The following is a 14,987-nucleotide window of genomic DNA, read 5'->3' as shown; positions in this document are numbered from 1 at the left end:
ATTAAATCAAAATGCAAAGATTTCAGAAAAGTAAACTGAGGCACAGAAAAGTTAGGTAATTTTCCCCAAATTCCACAAGTGGAAGTGAGAGGGTGAGGTTTCAAACCCAAGCTTGCTAATTATGCAGCCCACTCACCTAACCTCTTATGGATGTGGGTAAGCCAGAGTGGGGAATGTGAATGTGTAGCATCATTGGACTAATAAGAGTAACTTAAGGTATTTCTGATCTACAACTGGGAAAAGATGACATCTTGATGTAAAAACTTGTTAACATTTTTGTTTTTTACAAGGAAATTTTCAAATACCATTTCAATTCAATTAAAAATAAACAGGAAGATATACTTTTGTACAATTCTATGAACAGAAATCTGTATCAAATATATATGTTTATTAGCATAAGAGACAATCCTGGGGACTTAATAATCATAATTTTTCCTAAAACACTCTTCCAAATCAACATATAATTCCAGACATTCTAAGATAGCACAAATGTTTATAATTACATATTTACGAAGTCTTTATCATCATCATTATTAATTATTAATATCTTAAAACATCCAAAGGCCTTAGGAAGTTCCTGTATAAGAATGGTACAAATTACTTTTGCTCTTGATATGTGATTAACTCTCACTAAAATAGTGACATATCCTTTTGATAAAAGATGGTGACTTTCTTTGTGTACTATAGAAAGTGACAAGACAACAGAAAAGTATCTGGAAATACTAAATACGATGTCAATGGTATTAGTACTTTGGTTTCTAATTTCTATCTCTGTTTTTAGTTTGCTTAAAAACATGGAATTTCATCTCATTCTTTTATTTCTCAGATAACTGTGACGGCTGCCACAAATTTCCTAACATTTTTCTTGAATGTTAAGAATTGTTCTTCTCACTAAGAATTGTCCCATACAATCATTTTATGCCTGCTACCGCTCAAATCCACCTTTGCAGCAAATATACACTGATTTAGTCAATTTCTCTTCATGTCCTAGAAAATAAAAAGGTGACAGAGTGCCCTTGATTATTTGTAGGTCCTTGAAATATAATTTTTTCCTAAAGCTCACAACACTAGTGTCAGAAGACACTTTCCCTCTGTTATTTCTGTCTCTCTTATTATTTTCTATTAAAAAAATCATTTTGAAGAACTTATATTACATAACCTACTACATTTTATAACATAAAATAAAATGGAGAATATGATACAATCTTTAGCTTGGGAGAAAATGAGGCTGAGGACAATATTCAGTATAGTAAAGACAGTTGGGGAATTAAAATTTCCTTTACCTACTAAAGGTATTTGGCTAATTCTAACTCTGTTCTAAAATGCCTTTAAAGAATCTTGAGATTTCCAAGGCAACTGAACCCAATACATTGATTGACTTTCTCAAAATAGCCATCCCTTAAGCACCCAGATCCAACGAATCCTGAATCCCCTAACTACCTGTTCACCATCTGGGCAGAGGGGCACCTTACATTTGTAGGAAAAAAAAAAAAAGCCATGAAACTTCAGAAATAAAACCTGCTAAGAGAAGTTATAATTAAATGTGGAATAGGAATATTCTAATTAATCACCTAATACAATAAAGACTTACTCTCTTATTTCTCATCGTTTATGTCATCTGCCTCACAACCAACAGGTCAATCTTAATATTTCTTTTATAGTTCTGCAGTTCTATTCAGAATACACACAGGAACTTACGCCTGTGTATCAGGGACTGGGTACCAGGGATACTAGGATACTGCAGATGAGATGAACAACACACTCACTAGAGAAGTTAAAAAATTTTAAAGAAGAAACAAAACACTACACACAAGAACAAGAAGACTTCAGCTGCTGACTCACCTAGACTCCTTTCATCACTTCTTCCACCTCATCGTTTTATTTCCTTCTGAACACATTTCTGTCTATGCTTCAGACTACCTCATTTCCTTGTCATCTGTCTTCACTGCCCTTCATACTTCATGGTAATTAGTACTATCTGTACTCACAGGTTATAGCTGAAAAAGCCAGCTTGTGAGTAATAGTCCATATCCCAATTTTAGGAAACAAAAAAACTCAAACTTTTTCTATAAAATATGGAAAGAATAAGATGACCCAAAATAATAAAAAAGAATAGCAGCTCCTGCCACAAATGAAGAGGCTGTCAAGTCATTACAAGAATGGAAGAAAGTCTGTGCCAATGGAGTAATAATGTTAACACCATACCGATGACCAGACCGCTTCCACTAAAGGAAAAATCGAGATATTTCAAACTACTGGTCCATAAATCTTTACCTACTTTTCGGTAAACCATTTACTTTCAGCATGGAAATCAACCACTTACTTCTGCCTACAAGCCGTTATTCCTTTGGATGAGAACTTTCAGATTATTTTGTGTGGATTCTCTAAATGAGAGACTATGCTAAGCTCTAGGGCTTCAAAATCTATATAGCTCTTACCGTGAGGAATAGGAAAGGCAGGGGGGAGATGTAGTCATCTGGCTTAATCTGCCAAATCTGGTCGGAAGGAGCTTCACCCTCCCTGGCTTGTCTTGCATTGCAGATCAAATCCTGCCCTCTTCTCTTTCCCTTCCCTTTACAGAGTAATACATAGTGGATCTTTCTTGACAATTAAACATAATGTCCTAAAACAATAGTATTGTCACCAGGGCCCTATATGCTTTGAAATAGAAAGTTATCGTAAAGCTTCCTCTGACTTTAAGTCTTAATTAGTGTATATTGTTTTATTTAATTTTAATATATTTTAAAGTATATGTGAATCCACTAAGAGGTGATAATGAAAAACAAAATTATGGTAAAATAGTGAGAGAGTCTTTATTGGCTTTATTGGCGGATGTCTTCTGGAGAGACAGACATTTGTACTGGTTAGCTACATGGCGTATAACAAGTCACAGTGAAGTCAATGATCTTTTTAGATGAAAAGTACTTTTTTGAAAGTTACCTTTGCCTTAACCACTTCTAACAATTTGGGCTGATTGCAAACTCTACAGAGGTCATGAGGCTCAGTCTCCTGCCTGACAATCAACCAAAATACACCTAAAATGCTTGTTCCTCCTTTATTATTCTGAGTCATAGTAGCCTGGCACTATAGGACCAGTGGGCCATTACTGACTTTGTAAGATGCCTCTTTGAACAGTAGAAGAATCAGTTTCTGCAATAGATATTCACCAACATCTTGCACGCAGGTATTTTATAGGGTATTCAGGATTAAAATGACAGATCATCTTCTTCCCCAAGAGTATTTTTTCCCTGAGATCACAAAACAGGAAACTAAAGTGCTCAATCAAAATCCCCAATAGAAAATATAAATTTCTGAAATATTTTAATGGCATTAATGTCTCCCAAGTGCCTAGAAATATTTCTTTAAAACTAGTTAAGAGAAAATGACACTCTCTTTTATAAAGCCCAAGCACTTAAATGTCCTGCTCTAGGAAATGACCTCCCTGACCCAGAAAATAAATTAAGGGCTCAATTGGCCTTTTTTTTTCCTTCCAAGTTCTTCCTTCTATCGATGGTGAATAAATTAACAGGAGCCAACCCCTCCATGGCAACTACTTGGAGAGCTATTAATCATTTCCAGAGTAAATTAATGTGTTTGTGGGTAGTCACAGTATTGGATGCTCTCAAATCTCTTTGATACCCCCCAAAATGGAATCATGTTTCTAGCCCCATGAGGTCTCCTCTTGATAGTTGTTTTTCATGCATCGATCTAGGTTATCTGTCACCCTTTCAGAAGAACACAGGGTTCAGCCACCTCCCCACAATTGCTGCTGTCCAAGAGGTGTGACAGCTTGAAGATCTCTAAAGAAAAGATACCAAGGGTTACACAGGGCATCTTTCAGTCCAAAGTGGTAATGGGAACAAGAACCTTCTCTACCTTGCAGGTCAGCTTTGGTCAACGCAACTTTGTTAGCAAAAGAACAGAAAAAGCGAAAACAATAACCAGAGGTTAGTAAGAGGTAGAATAAACCGGGATAACAATACAGAAATGAAAATGCAATCTGCATAACCAGCATCACTCAGACGGACAATTGAAATGCTCTACAGGTTCACCAGAGACAGCAAAGATGGGATTGGGGGGCAGGGCAGAGGGGGACAGGCAGACCAGGGGCAGAGCTGGCCTCCTCAGAGCCAAGTTAGCAGAGCAGGGCAGGGGCGCATCAGACTGGACATAGCACAAGCAACAGGCAACAAGAGCCTTCTCACATCCACACAGCCAACCCCAAGGCATATGGTCCAGAAATAAGGGGAGTGCATGGTCAGACTGAAAGACACGTGTGTGCAATCAGATGGAGCCCACAGAAATAATTCTAAACATTAGGAGTTAAGCCCTCTTGCAAATGCCATAGGAATATGGCACTAGAATTAGACATTTGGATCATGATGATTTGGGAACATTAAAAAGCTCAATTTGTTTAATTTAAAAAATATATCCAAACCCAAATAGTTGTGGGCAAAAGGGTACCAGACTAATGTCATTTTTATTTGCTCATGTCAGTTTCAAAACAAAGCACGTGTGTTTCTCTCAGATGTTGATCATCTGCAATTGTGAAATCCCATTTCTAGCTGATCATGCGTTGGCTTTTGCAGCAAAGCTGGCCTCAATATTGGAAGATATGTTTACCAGACAAATATTAAATCAGGTATGTTTTTTTTCAACCCCTAGCTTAAATTGAGAGGTAGCAAGTTACAGCTAAATGTTGGCCAGAAATTGTACTATCTAAATTATATACTTTGCATCTATCAGAGACATAAAATAAAAAACTAGTTTTAAGATTTTTTCTTTTTCGCTAGTAATACTTGAGAGCCAAAGAGTAGTAAATTAGTATGCTTTTAAATAATTTTGCCAGCACTTTGGGAGGCCGAGGCGGGTGAGATCACCTGAGGTCAAGAGTTCAAGACCAGCCTGGCCAACATGGTGAAACCCCGTCTCTACTAAAAACACAAAAATTAGCTGGGTATGGTGGTGGGCACCTGTAATCTCAGCTACTCAGGAGGCTGAGGCAGGAGAATCTCTTGAAGCTAGGAGATGGAGGTTGCATGAGCCGAGATCATGCCACTGCGCTCTAGCCTGGGCAACAAGAGCAAAACTCCATCTCAAAAAGTAAGTAAATAAATAAAATTAAATAAGTTTAGACTCTTCTGCCTTTTATTTTATCTGCTGTCATGGGTCTGATATAAAAGGGAAGGTAATAAATTTACTACCTGAGAATCTTAAAGTGTCATTGTCAATGACTTTGACAGAAACTTATATTAAATGTAGATAGACATAAATATTTATCTATCTGTGCATGTGTGCGTGTATATCAGTATATCCTAGATTTGCTAGAATAAAACATATCTTGAAGAATTCTGGCCTTAGTTTTTAGTTATAAAACCTCATCCCCTACTTTTTTACTATTCTATACAAAAGAAATGATACATTAAGAAATGTGTTCTGTTTTCTGTAGTCCTCATACTACCTAATGTTCAAAGGCTTTCTTGAGGCTCTCATGCTCTAACACAAGAGATTCAGCATAAAAATCATGCCTTTTTGCAGTCTCTCCAAGGTTTTGTGCTCTCCCTTTACCTCCCCACCGTCTTACACAGAACCCTAAAATGCTCCTGGGATCTCCTGCAAGGGCTTATTCACAATGGTACAAACTTCCAATGACAGTAATTTATGCCGGAACCCACTTTTGGCCATTTTTCCTGGCCACTTAGGCTAATTATCCAAGTCATTTGTGTACAATCAACAAGGACTTTTCTTCCCTCAGTACTCACCCTCTACTTTATCCCACCCAGTGGGGCGGGGGGCGGGTAGACATAATGCTCAGTGGGTAACCATTGTAATTATCTCCATGGCAATAGAGTGCAGTGCTATTAGGCCCATGGGACTCACCATAGATTCAGATGGTAGAGCCATCAAGCCACAATATCCAGCTTTGAACAATCAACCACACTCAGAGGAAGGTCAGGACCCTCTGTAATGCATGTGATGAGTAATGCCAAACTGCACACAGAGCTGTAGGTAGGGAGAGGGACATTTTCCCTAATGCGTTATGTAATTTCTTTTTGCTGATGCTCTCACTACTTCTCTTAAAAATCTCTTAAGTGAAGTCATTCGCCCTCTGTATTATACATTCTAGTACACTTTTATAAAGGTTAGTTTAGACCTCCTTTTAATCCAATATTATAGCTTTATGTCTTTACACCTTATTTTTCTTTTCTATATACCTTTGCTACCAATACAGTAGCCATTGATGTGTGTACTAAGTACTTTAAATGCATGTAGCCTGAGTTGAGGTGTGCTGCAAGTATAAAATACACACTCAAGTTTAGAGTCTTAATATGAGAAAAGTGTAAAATATTGATAATTTTATCTTAATTACATTCTGAAATGATAATATTTTAGATCTATGTAGTTAATTTATATTGTTACTTTATACCTTTTTAAAAGGTAGCTACTAGGAAATTTATAATTACATGTGTTAAAACATGTATCTATTGGGCAACATTACTATAGAGTTAAATGGATGATTCCTGTTAACTTTTAAATATGAGGAACTGATAGCATGATTAAAAACTATGTAACACTTGACCAGTATCTTATGCTTTTTAATATGTGTTCTTATATTGAGATTTAACTTCATGTGATTAATTATTCCAAGATAACTGGAATTACTACCATTCCACAATCTTCTAACCTAATATATTCAATTTAATTCCAAATGCTACACCTATCCCAGGGTTGCCTTTTAATACATGAAAGAACTGAAAGCAAGCCAAGGAGACAAAAATCCCTGATTAAATGAAATTGTTCATTTCTAGGAGCAAAGTGGCTACTTTAGGGGCTTAGTGATTCCCAACCTCCTGTTCCTTCATACATTCACACACATACACACACACAGACACACACACACACAAACACACACACACACATACATACTATATACTACACATACCATATGTGGCCAAGAAAATTTAAGAAATATTTCTGGATAAAGGAAAAATGGAGTGGGTTATAGGAATGAACATTCCTATTACTAGTGCAAAATATAAAACTAACTCTTAGTCAAAGGGGAACAATTTCCATAACTCCAACTCAGCCTGATAAGCTGATGGGAAGCTTTTATAATAGTGTGCTTTACAACGGCGACTGAACCCAGATGCAAGCCATTTAAGAGCAGAAGCGATACATGAAGTTGAACACAGAAGATGAATGAATAGATTTGATGTGGTAAATTAACAACTGATACAAGAAAACACAATATATTGCACAAACAAAGAACCATAAGGCTCAACCAAAAGGCTCAACAAAAAAAAAAAAAGAAAGAAAGAAAATAATTACATAGATCTTTGGTCAGGCGAATTTGCTTTTCAAGTTAGGTTAAGAGTCACCTTTTCAGCCAACCCAAGGCTACTAGGGAAGGCTGAATGTGTTCACTGCTGCCATCTGCTGGTTAAAACTAGATTGTTTACATTGCAAAGAATTGTTAAGATTCAGGAAGACCTGTAAACTTAATTTAATATCTCAAGAGACAGTGGATCATCTACAGGAACAGGCTGAGCATGGTTTGTTGTGCTGCATGGGTAGGCATGCAGTATTATTAGATGTCTGACATAAAATAATATTTGTAAACAATCATCCTACCATTTATCGAGTACCTACTACATATCAGGCATTTTATGTGTATTTCTGATTTCCTTATATCCAAGGTAAGTTTTATTGCCCTGTTATACAGGTAAGGAAGATATAGCTTAGAGAGGTTATATCACCTTCCAAATGTCACATAGCTAACAAGAGCTACTACCTGGAGCTGAATCCAGGTCTTTCTGGATTCAGAAATCCACAATGTTCCATTATACCACACTAAAGAACTGCCTAACAATGCCTGCTATCTAGTAAATACTTCATAAATGTTAGCTCCCTTCCATCATCATGGCATTTGGACATCGTTTTCCTATCACCTGGTTGATTTTCATCAAATAATGCAGTCACTATCAGCCAAAATAAGAAACATTTTATTAACAGTGACATCTACATAAAATCTCTGGCTTTCCCCTCATCATGTATTAAAGTGTAAATAAAAGTCTCCAGTACTCTTTGTTGCCATTCTGGAAGCCAAGGTACACATTGGAAGAAGCCTGATGTCAATGCCAGGGAAGTTGGTTGTTTTTTTTTTTAATTGGCAAGTATGTGATGCTCAGAAAACATCTGCCAACATGCATTCCTGGAGCCTGTGGCACACGTCCTGACATACTAAACCAGTGACAAGAGGACACCAATGGTGATGCAATGTCATGTGGAAAATGAGAATGAGACAGGACTGGTCAACTGAGGAAGGAGGCACTGGCAGAGGCAGCAAAGAGGCTTGGTTCTTGCAACAAGACTGTAGTTTAACAAGAGGAAAAATAGGTTGTACCTTCACAGCCACGCTCGATCTGCCCACTCCGATGAAGAGCGTCATTGATGAGGTCTGGCAGGCGTCCATTCAAGTCCACTGATGCCAGACAGCCCTGAAAGCCATCTCGAGAGGCCACGAGCTTTGGGAGATTGCTGTACATGCCTTGGGCCAGACCAGCCATGTAGAGATCACCTGGAAAGGAAAGTAAGAAGCAAAAGAGAACGAGTAAAGGATGTGGTGACCACGTCAACTAGAGCTGATACACTTCAGATAATTCATCAGATAAGGGATAAAATAGCTGAGGTTGGCGGTGGGGGACAACATATGTAAGTACCAGAGTTTCTACCCTGCAAAACAATGAGACCAATATTTCTTATGCGCCATTCATTTTATATACATCATCATCAAAATTTAATCATTATAGATGGAGTAAAGATTAACAGGAGCTGGGCACGGTGGCTCACGCCTGTAATCCCAGCACTCTGGGAGGCAGAGGAAGGTGGATCACGAGGTCAAGAGATCGAGACCATCTTGGTCAACATGGTGAAACCCCGTCTCTACTAAAAATACAAAAAAAAATTAGCTGGGCATGGTGGCGCGTGCCTGTAATCCCAGCTACTCAGGAGGCAGAGGCAGGAGAATTGCCTGAACCCAGGAGGCGGAGGTTGCGGTGAGCCGAGATCGCGCCATTGCACTCCAGCCTGGGTAACAAGAGCGAAACTCCGTCTCAAACAAACAAACAAACAAAACAAACAAACAAACAAAAAAAGATTAACAATATTGTCAACAAAGCAAGCATTTATTGAGTGCTTTTTATGTGCTTGTTACCAATAATGTGCTGAGGGTTTTATAGACATTCCATCAAAGCTTCTAACAACCCATACAGAAACTAACAATTATTACCCTCAATTTGCAAAGAAAAGTAAATGTAAGCTGAACAAGGCTAAGACATTTTACCAATGACACCAGACATTAAGTGATTCAGTTGAAATTCCAAAGCCTACATTCCTTCCTCTGCATCACGGCCCCTCCCACATTTTGACATTTATCATGTCATCACTCAGCCCCCACATCATGACATTCCCGAAGTTATCAGAGAAAATGAACCACTCTTTGATGGGTTGTCTAAGTAAAAACGGAACAAATTACATTACAGGATAACTCAACATTGTTAAAACAGGATATGTATGATGTATCAAAAATACATGGCACTCTGAACCTGTGGTTTGCCTCTCGAAACAGTCTATCTATTGTAAGAAAAGCTCTATTAAAAAATAAACTTCTTTGCAAGGTTTACCTTTCAAATCCAGGTTTTTGGCACCATTGATAACCTGAGTGACCACTCTGGTGTCCACTTTAAGGCTGTGAGTGTTACTATTGTCCCGAGTGATGACAACATTGTGCCACTGGTTGTCATTCAGGGGGCGGTCGCTGTTGCCTTTGATCACGTTGGGACCATTTCCGAGGTCAAAAACATAGTGTATGTACCTAGGAGAAAAAAGAAAAAAAAAACCACACCCAATAGTTGGAAATTCCCTGAAGTGGTTTAATGGCTATGTGTGTGTAATTGACATAGGGGGCTTCAAATCCCTCATGCTAGACTGGCATAATGCAGAAATAATTTAAATCTGGATATAAGGTTACAAGAATAGTCAGATTTTATTCCATCAGGCTTCACTTTAATTCCATACTCGAGTCCATAACACTACCTAGCAATTTGTACACTATAAAACTCTAGGGGTGACTTTTAAATTCATAGTCAGCCATGAATCTGTTTGGGTTTTGGTTTTCCGTTTTGACTATTTTCCAATATATGATAGTAAAATGTCTTGAAGAAAGGGTAGCTCCTAAAAACTTGCATATATGGGCTAACGGTAGGATTAAAAATATCTATGTTTCATTTTTTGGTATAAATTGGGTGGTTGTAGTTAGTAATACTCAAGAATTAAATGCAACACAAACCACCTTCTTTTGCAAAAATAAGCTTTTCTTCTATAGTTTTAAAGGGCTACATTTCATAGTAGAAAGTCTGATATTGTTGAGTTAATGGAAGACCTTTAAATTAAATCATGAGCCTCTCTCCTTTTCAGACTTAATAATTTTATGGATCTATTTAATCAAGGAGGACACTGGAATGTGTCAGGAACAGAGGGTAGGGAGTAGAATAGACCATTTATTTTTATGTCCATATTCTATGTAGGGCTTCAGCAGATTGAAGACATCCAACGTAAGTCGTGATCCCTTCTACTTACCCCTTGACAAGCTCAACGGCGATGAAGTCATTGCCATCACCACTATTGAAGAGAATGAAGCCATCTGGTGAGGTGGTCTTGAATTGGAAGAAGAGGTGCATGGAGGTATACGCCTGGAGGGTGGCAAGGCTCAGGTAGCTGCTCTTGGTCTTGAAAGTGACAGGGTCAGCGATGATGTTCCTCAGTCCAAAACGAGCCTTCAGCTCACAATAATCAATATCACCATTTTTGCACAAGTCAATGTAGAGAAGGCCATTAAACATGAGGCTCTGCAGATGGCCAATGAAGCTGGAGGGGACGACGGAGATGTAACGTTTTTCAGTCATGATTCCCGTTTCAATGTTGTGGAACTCCAAACGGGTATGGTCTCCCACCATTGTACCTGTGAACATTGCAAATGAGGTACAAACAGGAAAAGTTACCCTTATTTATCACAGCACCCCTAAGTATATTTTTGGGGTGTAACTTGTTTCCACACAGAATATTCAGTTTTCTAGGGTGAGTTCCAGAAAACCAAATATTTAATATGGTAGACACCTTACTTGATCTCAGTCAGGGCACTGAGGACTAGCCTTGCCCAAATTATATGTCCTGAATCCCATGCTCTCGCGCAGCTGCTCAGCATGGCTCATCATATAAGGGGAAATGTGAGGTCATGAGTAACTCAGGCTAAAAGATGAAACCATTGGTATTCTCCATTGAGGAGAATAACTGGACAGTAATACACAATATAAGAAGAAACGTCTTTGTTGCTCTGACCCTTGTAAAGACACAACAAACAAGTCCTGGGCATTCACTACCAAATATTTCTTCTCACAATAACTCACCACCTAGTATTGTGGGAAGGGTTCTATTACAGAGGATCAGTTGACTTTACCTGCCCAGTGACTGTTACTTTATTTTATAATAACACGTAATTTTTTTTTAGGAAGGTACTCTCCTCTCTTGACCTTTCAACCACCTGGACTGGATAAAGTTGACTCTAATCAAGCTGCTCAGTCTAGACCACTCAATGTATTTTATCCCCCTAACTGTCACAGACTTTGGACTACAGACAAAAAGGGTGATTATTAAATGTCAGGGTGTATCAGAACCACCTGGAGGGGTTAGGCCCTCAGAGTTTAGAATTCAAAAGTCTGGGATGAGGCCTGAGAATCTGCATTTCTAGCAAGTTCCAAAGTGATTCTCTTATGGCTGATTTAGGGACCACCTTTAGAACTGGCAACAGCCCAAGCCAGCCCAGCCACACTCAGCTCCAGGGCTCTTGCTGGTACACTTAGGAAAGAGGCATTCATTGCAAACAAGGCCTTCTGGAGGGGTAAGAAAAAAGCTTGGAGTTCCTGGAGGCTGTAAGATAATCAGAGGGATCAGAGGACTAGCAACCCGGAGACAATTACAACATGAAGAGACTCAGCACAAATAATATTTGTTCTGTCTTTTGAGGCTCTGTATCCAGCCAGACACCTCTAGGCTTTTTCAAACTGTGTGGCAATAGACTCCTTTTCATGCTTTAAGCAGTTGAGTTGGGTTTCTGTCATTTACAACGGAAATATCTTTAGCTGATACAAACAAACTAATTACAAATTTCATTACCGATTTTCCCTAGAAGTGGTGAGTGACCAGGGCAGAGGGGATAAGGAGGGCTTGAAATAAATAAAAGACTGGAAATTTTAACAGCAAAATAAAGAAAAACATCATTAATGTAGCCAGAGTAGAAACTGGCTTCCTCAACACTGATATAAAAAAATCACGTTAAACAGAACAAACCATGTTCTACTGCCAAGCGTTAGAAGGAAGGGAGGGGGATTTCTTCCTTTCCTTTCTCACTGTTACCTTCTACATTGAAGAAACTAGCAAGACGCTGAGAGCATCTCTTTATTTCCTCTTTAGCAACTTTCCTGAAGAAGTGACATAATCAGAAATGTTAAGATAATCTACAAAGAGAAGCTGTGTGTGCTTAGCTCAGCCCCTGACACCTCCCGTTCCTCTTTGCTGGAGCAAGCCACCTTCAGAAACGCCCATCTACTGCATGTATTCACAGAATGGGTGTTACAGGAGCAAGCCTTACTTCCACAAAGGATGCCTGCCCCAGTTCTGAACTACTATTCAAGTGGGCAATTCTAATTCTGAAGTTCAGTAGGTAAAAGCAATATTAAATATGTGTTATTGCTAATAAAAAAGATATTTGCCTTCCATCTGCATTGCAATTTTTTCTCTATTGGCTCAGAATTCCAGTGACAAAAAAAGGGAGGATTGCATTTTCTTAGGTCTCTTAAACTTCAATATCTGGGAGACTAAACCAGATCACACCCTTAAGTGCTCAATATTGATTTTATCTCTTTGGGAACAAACTCAGACCTAATTTAAAGAATGGACTGGGGACAGTGGCTCATGCCTGTAATCCCAGCATTTTTGGGTCAAGACAGAAAGATTGTTTGAGGCTATGTATTCAAGACCAGCCTGGGTAACATAGCAAGACCCAGTCTCTACAAAAATTTTTAAAATATTAGCCAAACATGAAGATGTATACCTATAGTGCTAGATACCTAGCTACTCAGGAGGCTAAGGTAGGCGGATCACGGAAGCCCAGGAGTCTGAGGCTGTACTCCAGCCTAGGTAACAGGGTGAGACGCTGTCTCTAAAACAATAAAAATTTCTCATATTCCCTATAAGCACAAAAATCAGACTTACGTGTTATGAGCTTCTATGTGATGTTTTAACAACTAGTGACAAATCACTCTTTTAATATAAGAAAAAATATGTTGGTTAACTTAAATATAAAAATCAAAATGCAACATAAATCTGCTAACAATTAAATAACTAGGAAATAAAATTACTTCGTGCTAAAAATCATACTGGTTGTGAAAATAAAAAGCAACATAAAAATTCAGTCCCCCAAATTTGCATGCTCTAAAATAATGAAGTGACCGAAAGAAACATCCAATGTCAAATTTGATACAGCTACTCCGACCAGGAAGGGGAGCTGGGCTGGAAAATGATGGGGAGGTGGAGTCAGTCAATTTCCATGGAAACAGAGAAACTGAACTATGATGCTGCTGCTAGTCATGCTAATTCTTATTTTACAAAGAAAACAATCTAAGATGAGAGCTAAGAAGTGAGAATGGGGAATCTCTGGTGAAGATTGGGGTTCCAAAAGGAATCTGGAGAGACAATTTTAAAGTCAAGTGGGAGCTTTCAGAGAAGTTCTGGATGAAGTGACCTCCAGGATTGAGGGGTTAGGAAATTCTGCTCATTAGAAACTCAATTTTTTACAGCAAAAAAAAAAAAAAAAGTATTGATTGAGATAGCAGAGAGACTGAGCATGGACGTGGATAGATACAAGAAGTGAAGTTAATGATAGAATTTAAGAGCTTAGCCCAGGAACACAAACTGAGAATTCAAAGTGACTCACATAGAAGCCTCAACTAAAAGTTGGTGACGGGAAGGGAAGAAGGGCATGTGGGATCCAATCAGAAAAGGAATTCGCTTGGAGGGCTGAGGCAGGGGGATCACGAGGTCAGGAGATCGAGACCATACTAACTAACATGGTGAAACTCCATCTCTGCTAAAAATACAAAAAATTAGCCGGGCATGGTGGCACATGCCTGTAGTCCCAGCTACTCAGGAGGCTGAGGCAGAAGAATTGCTTGAACCCTGGAGACGGAGGTTGTAGTGAGCCGAGATCACACCACTGCACTCCGGCCTGGACAACAGAGCAAGACTCCATCTCAACAAGCAAAAAAGAAAAGGAATTGGCTTCCCTGTAAGCTAAAAGAACTTACTCCTTTCTGGATGGAGACTTAAAAAAAAGTATATTATTGCACCTGGGAAAAGCATGAAAGATTGGTGAAAGTTTGAAACCTGTGCCAAACTAACCAAATAATTTTTTTTTTAATCTGTGTGTCATTTGTTCAATAGTAGTGATGGAAACATTTCACTTATCTCCTCTGAACGCTGTCTGCAAACTGAACCTCTTTTCCATGTAAGAGGCAAGTATATTCATACCTCACAGAAGTTTCAAACTTCTGTGGAAATAGAAGTAACTGGGGAGAAAGATAACAAGGCAAAACCAAGACTACTAAAAATCCCATATAAGGCAGGCACTGTCCTAAATACTGCATAATCACTATGAAATGTCGTTATCACAAGAAAATTGTGGCTCAGTATCTTTCTCTTGCTTTAGAGGTTAGGACATTTCACTTGCAGAGGTTAAGCAGTTTGATCAAGATTCATACAGGTGGTAAATGGTAGACCCCTACATTGAACTCAGGTGTGCTAATTCCAAAGCCCATATCTTTGCTAGTACAATAAACTGTCTTTGGAGAAAAGGTTTGACTTACTCCTCACAT

The 14,987-nt window shown here is 38.6% G+C and overlaps 1 protein-coding gene across 27 annotated transcripts in view; it reads right to left on the bottom strand.

Annotated features, from left to right (window-relative positions):
• The window catches only part of NRXN3 (neurexin 3), a 1,680,301-nt gene that overhangs the window by 867,496 nt on the left and 797,818 nt on the right, over positions 1-14,987 (bottom strand). For 14 of the 27 annotated variants that reach the window (XM_064375082.1, XM_064375097.1, XM_064375085.1 and 11 more), the window contains 3 exons: positions 10,639-11,020; positions 9,684-9,874; positions 8,405-8,578 (listed from right to left, as the gene is read on the bottom strand). In XM_064375082.1, coding sequence (XP_064231152.1) covers positions 8,405-8,578; positions 9,684-9,874; positions 10,639-11,020 — 747 coding nt within the window. Of the gene's footprint in view, positions 1-3,876; positions 3,904-8,404; positions 8,579-9,683; positions 9,875-10,638; positions 11,021-14,987 lie in introns of all 27 variants that reach the window. The other 13 variants (XM_064375089.1, XM_064375093.1, XM_012476808.3 and 10 more) reach the window with 1 other exon arrangement.

Source organism: Aotus nancymaae, unplaced genomic scaffold, assembly GCF_030222135.1.
Source record: "Aotus nancymaae isolate 86718 unplaced genomic scaffold, 86718_ANA_hifiasm-v0.15.2.pri h1tg000011l, whole genome shotgun sequence".
Taxonomy (NCBI): domain Eukaryota; kingdom Metazoa; phylum Chordata; class Mammalia; order Primates; family Aotidae; genus Aotus; species Aotus nancymaae.
Note: the sequence above shows the minus strand (reverse complement) of the source record. Positions and strands in the feature narration are given on the sequence as shown.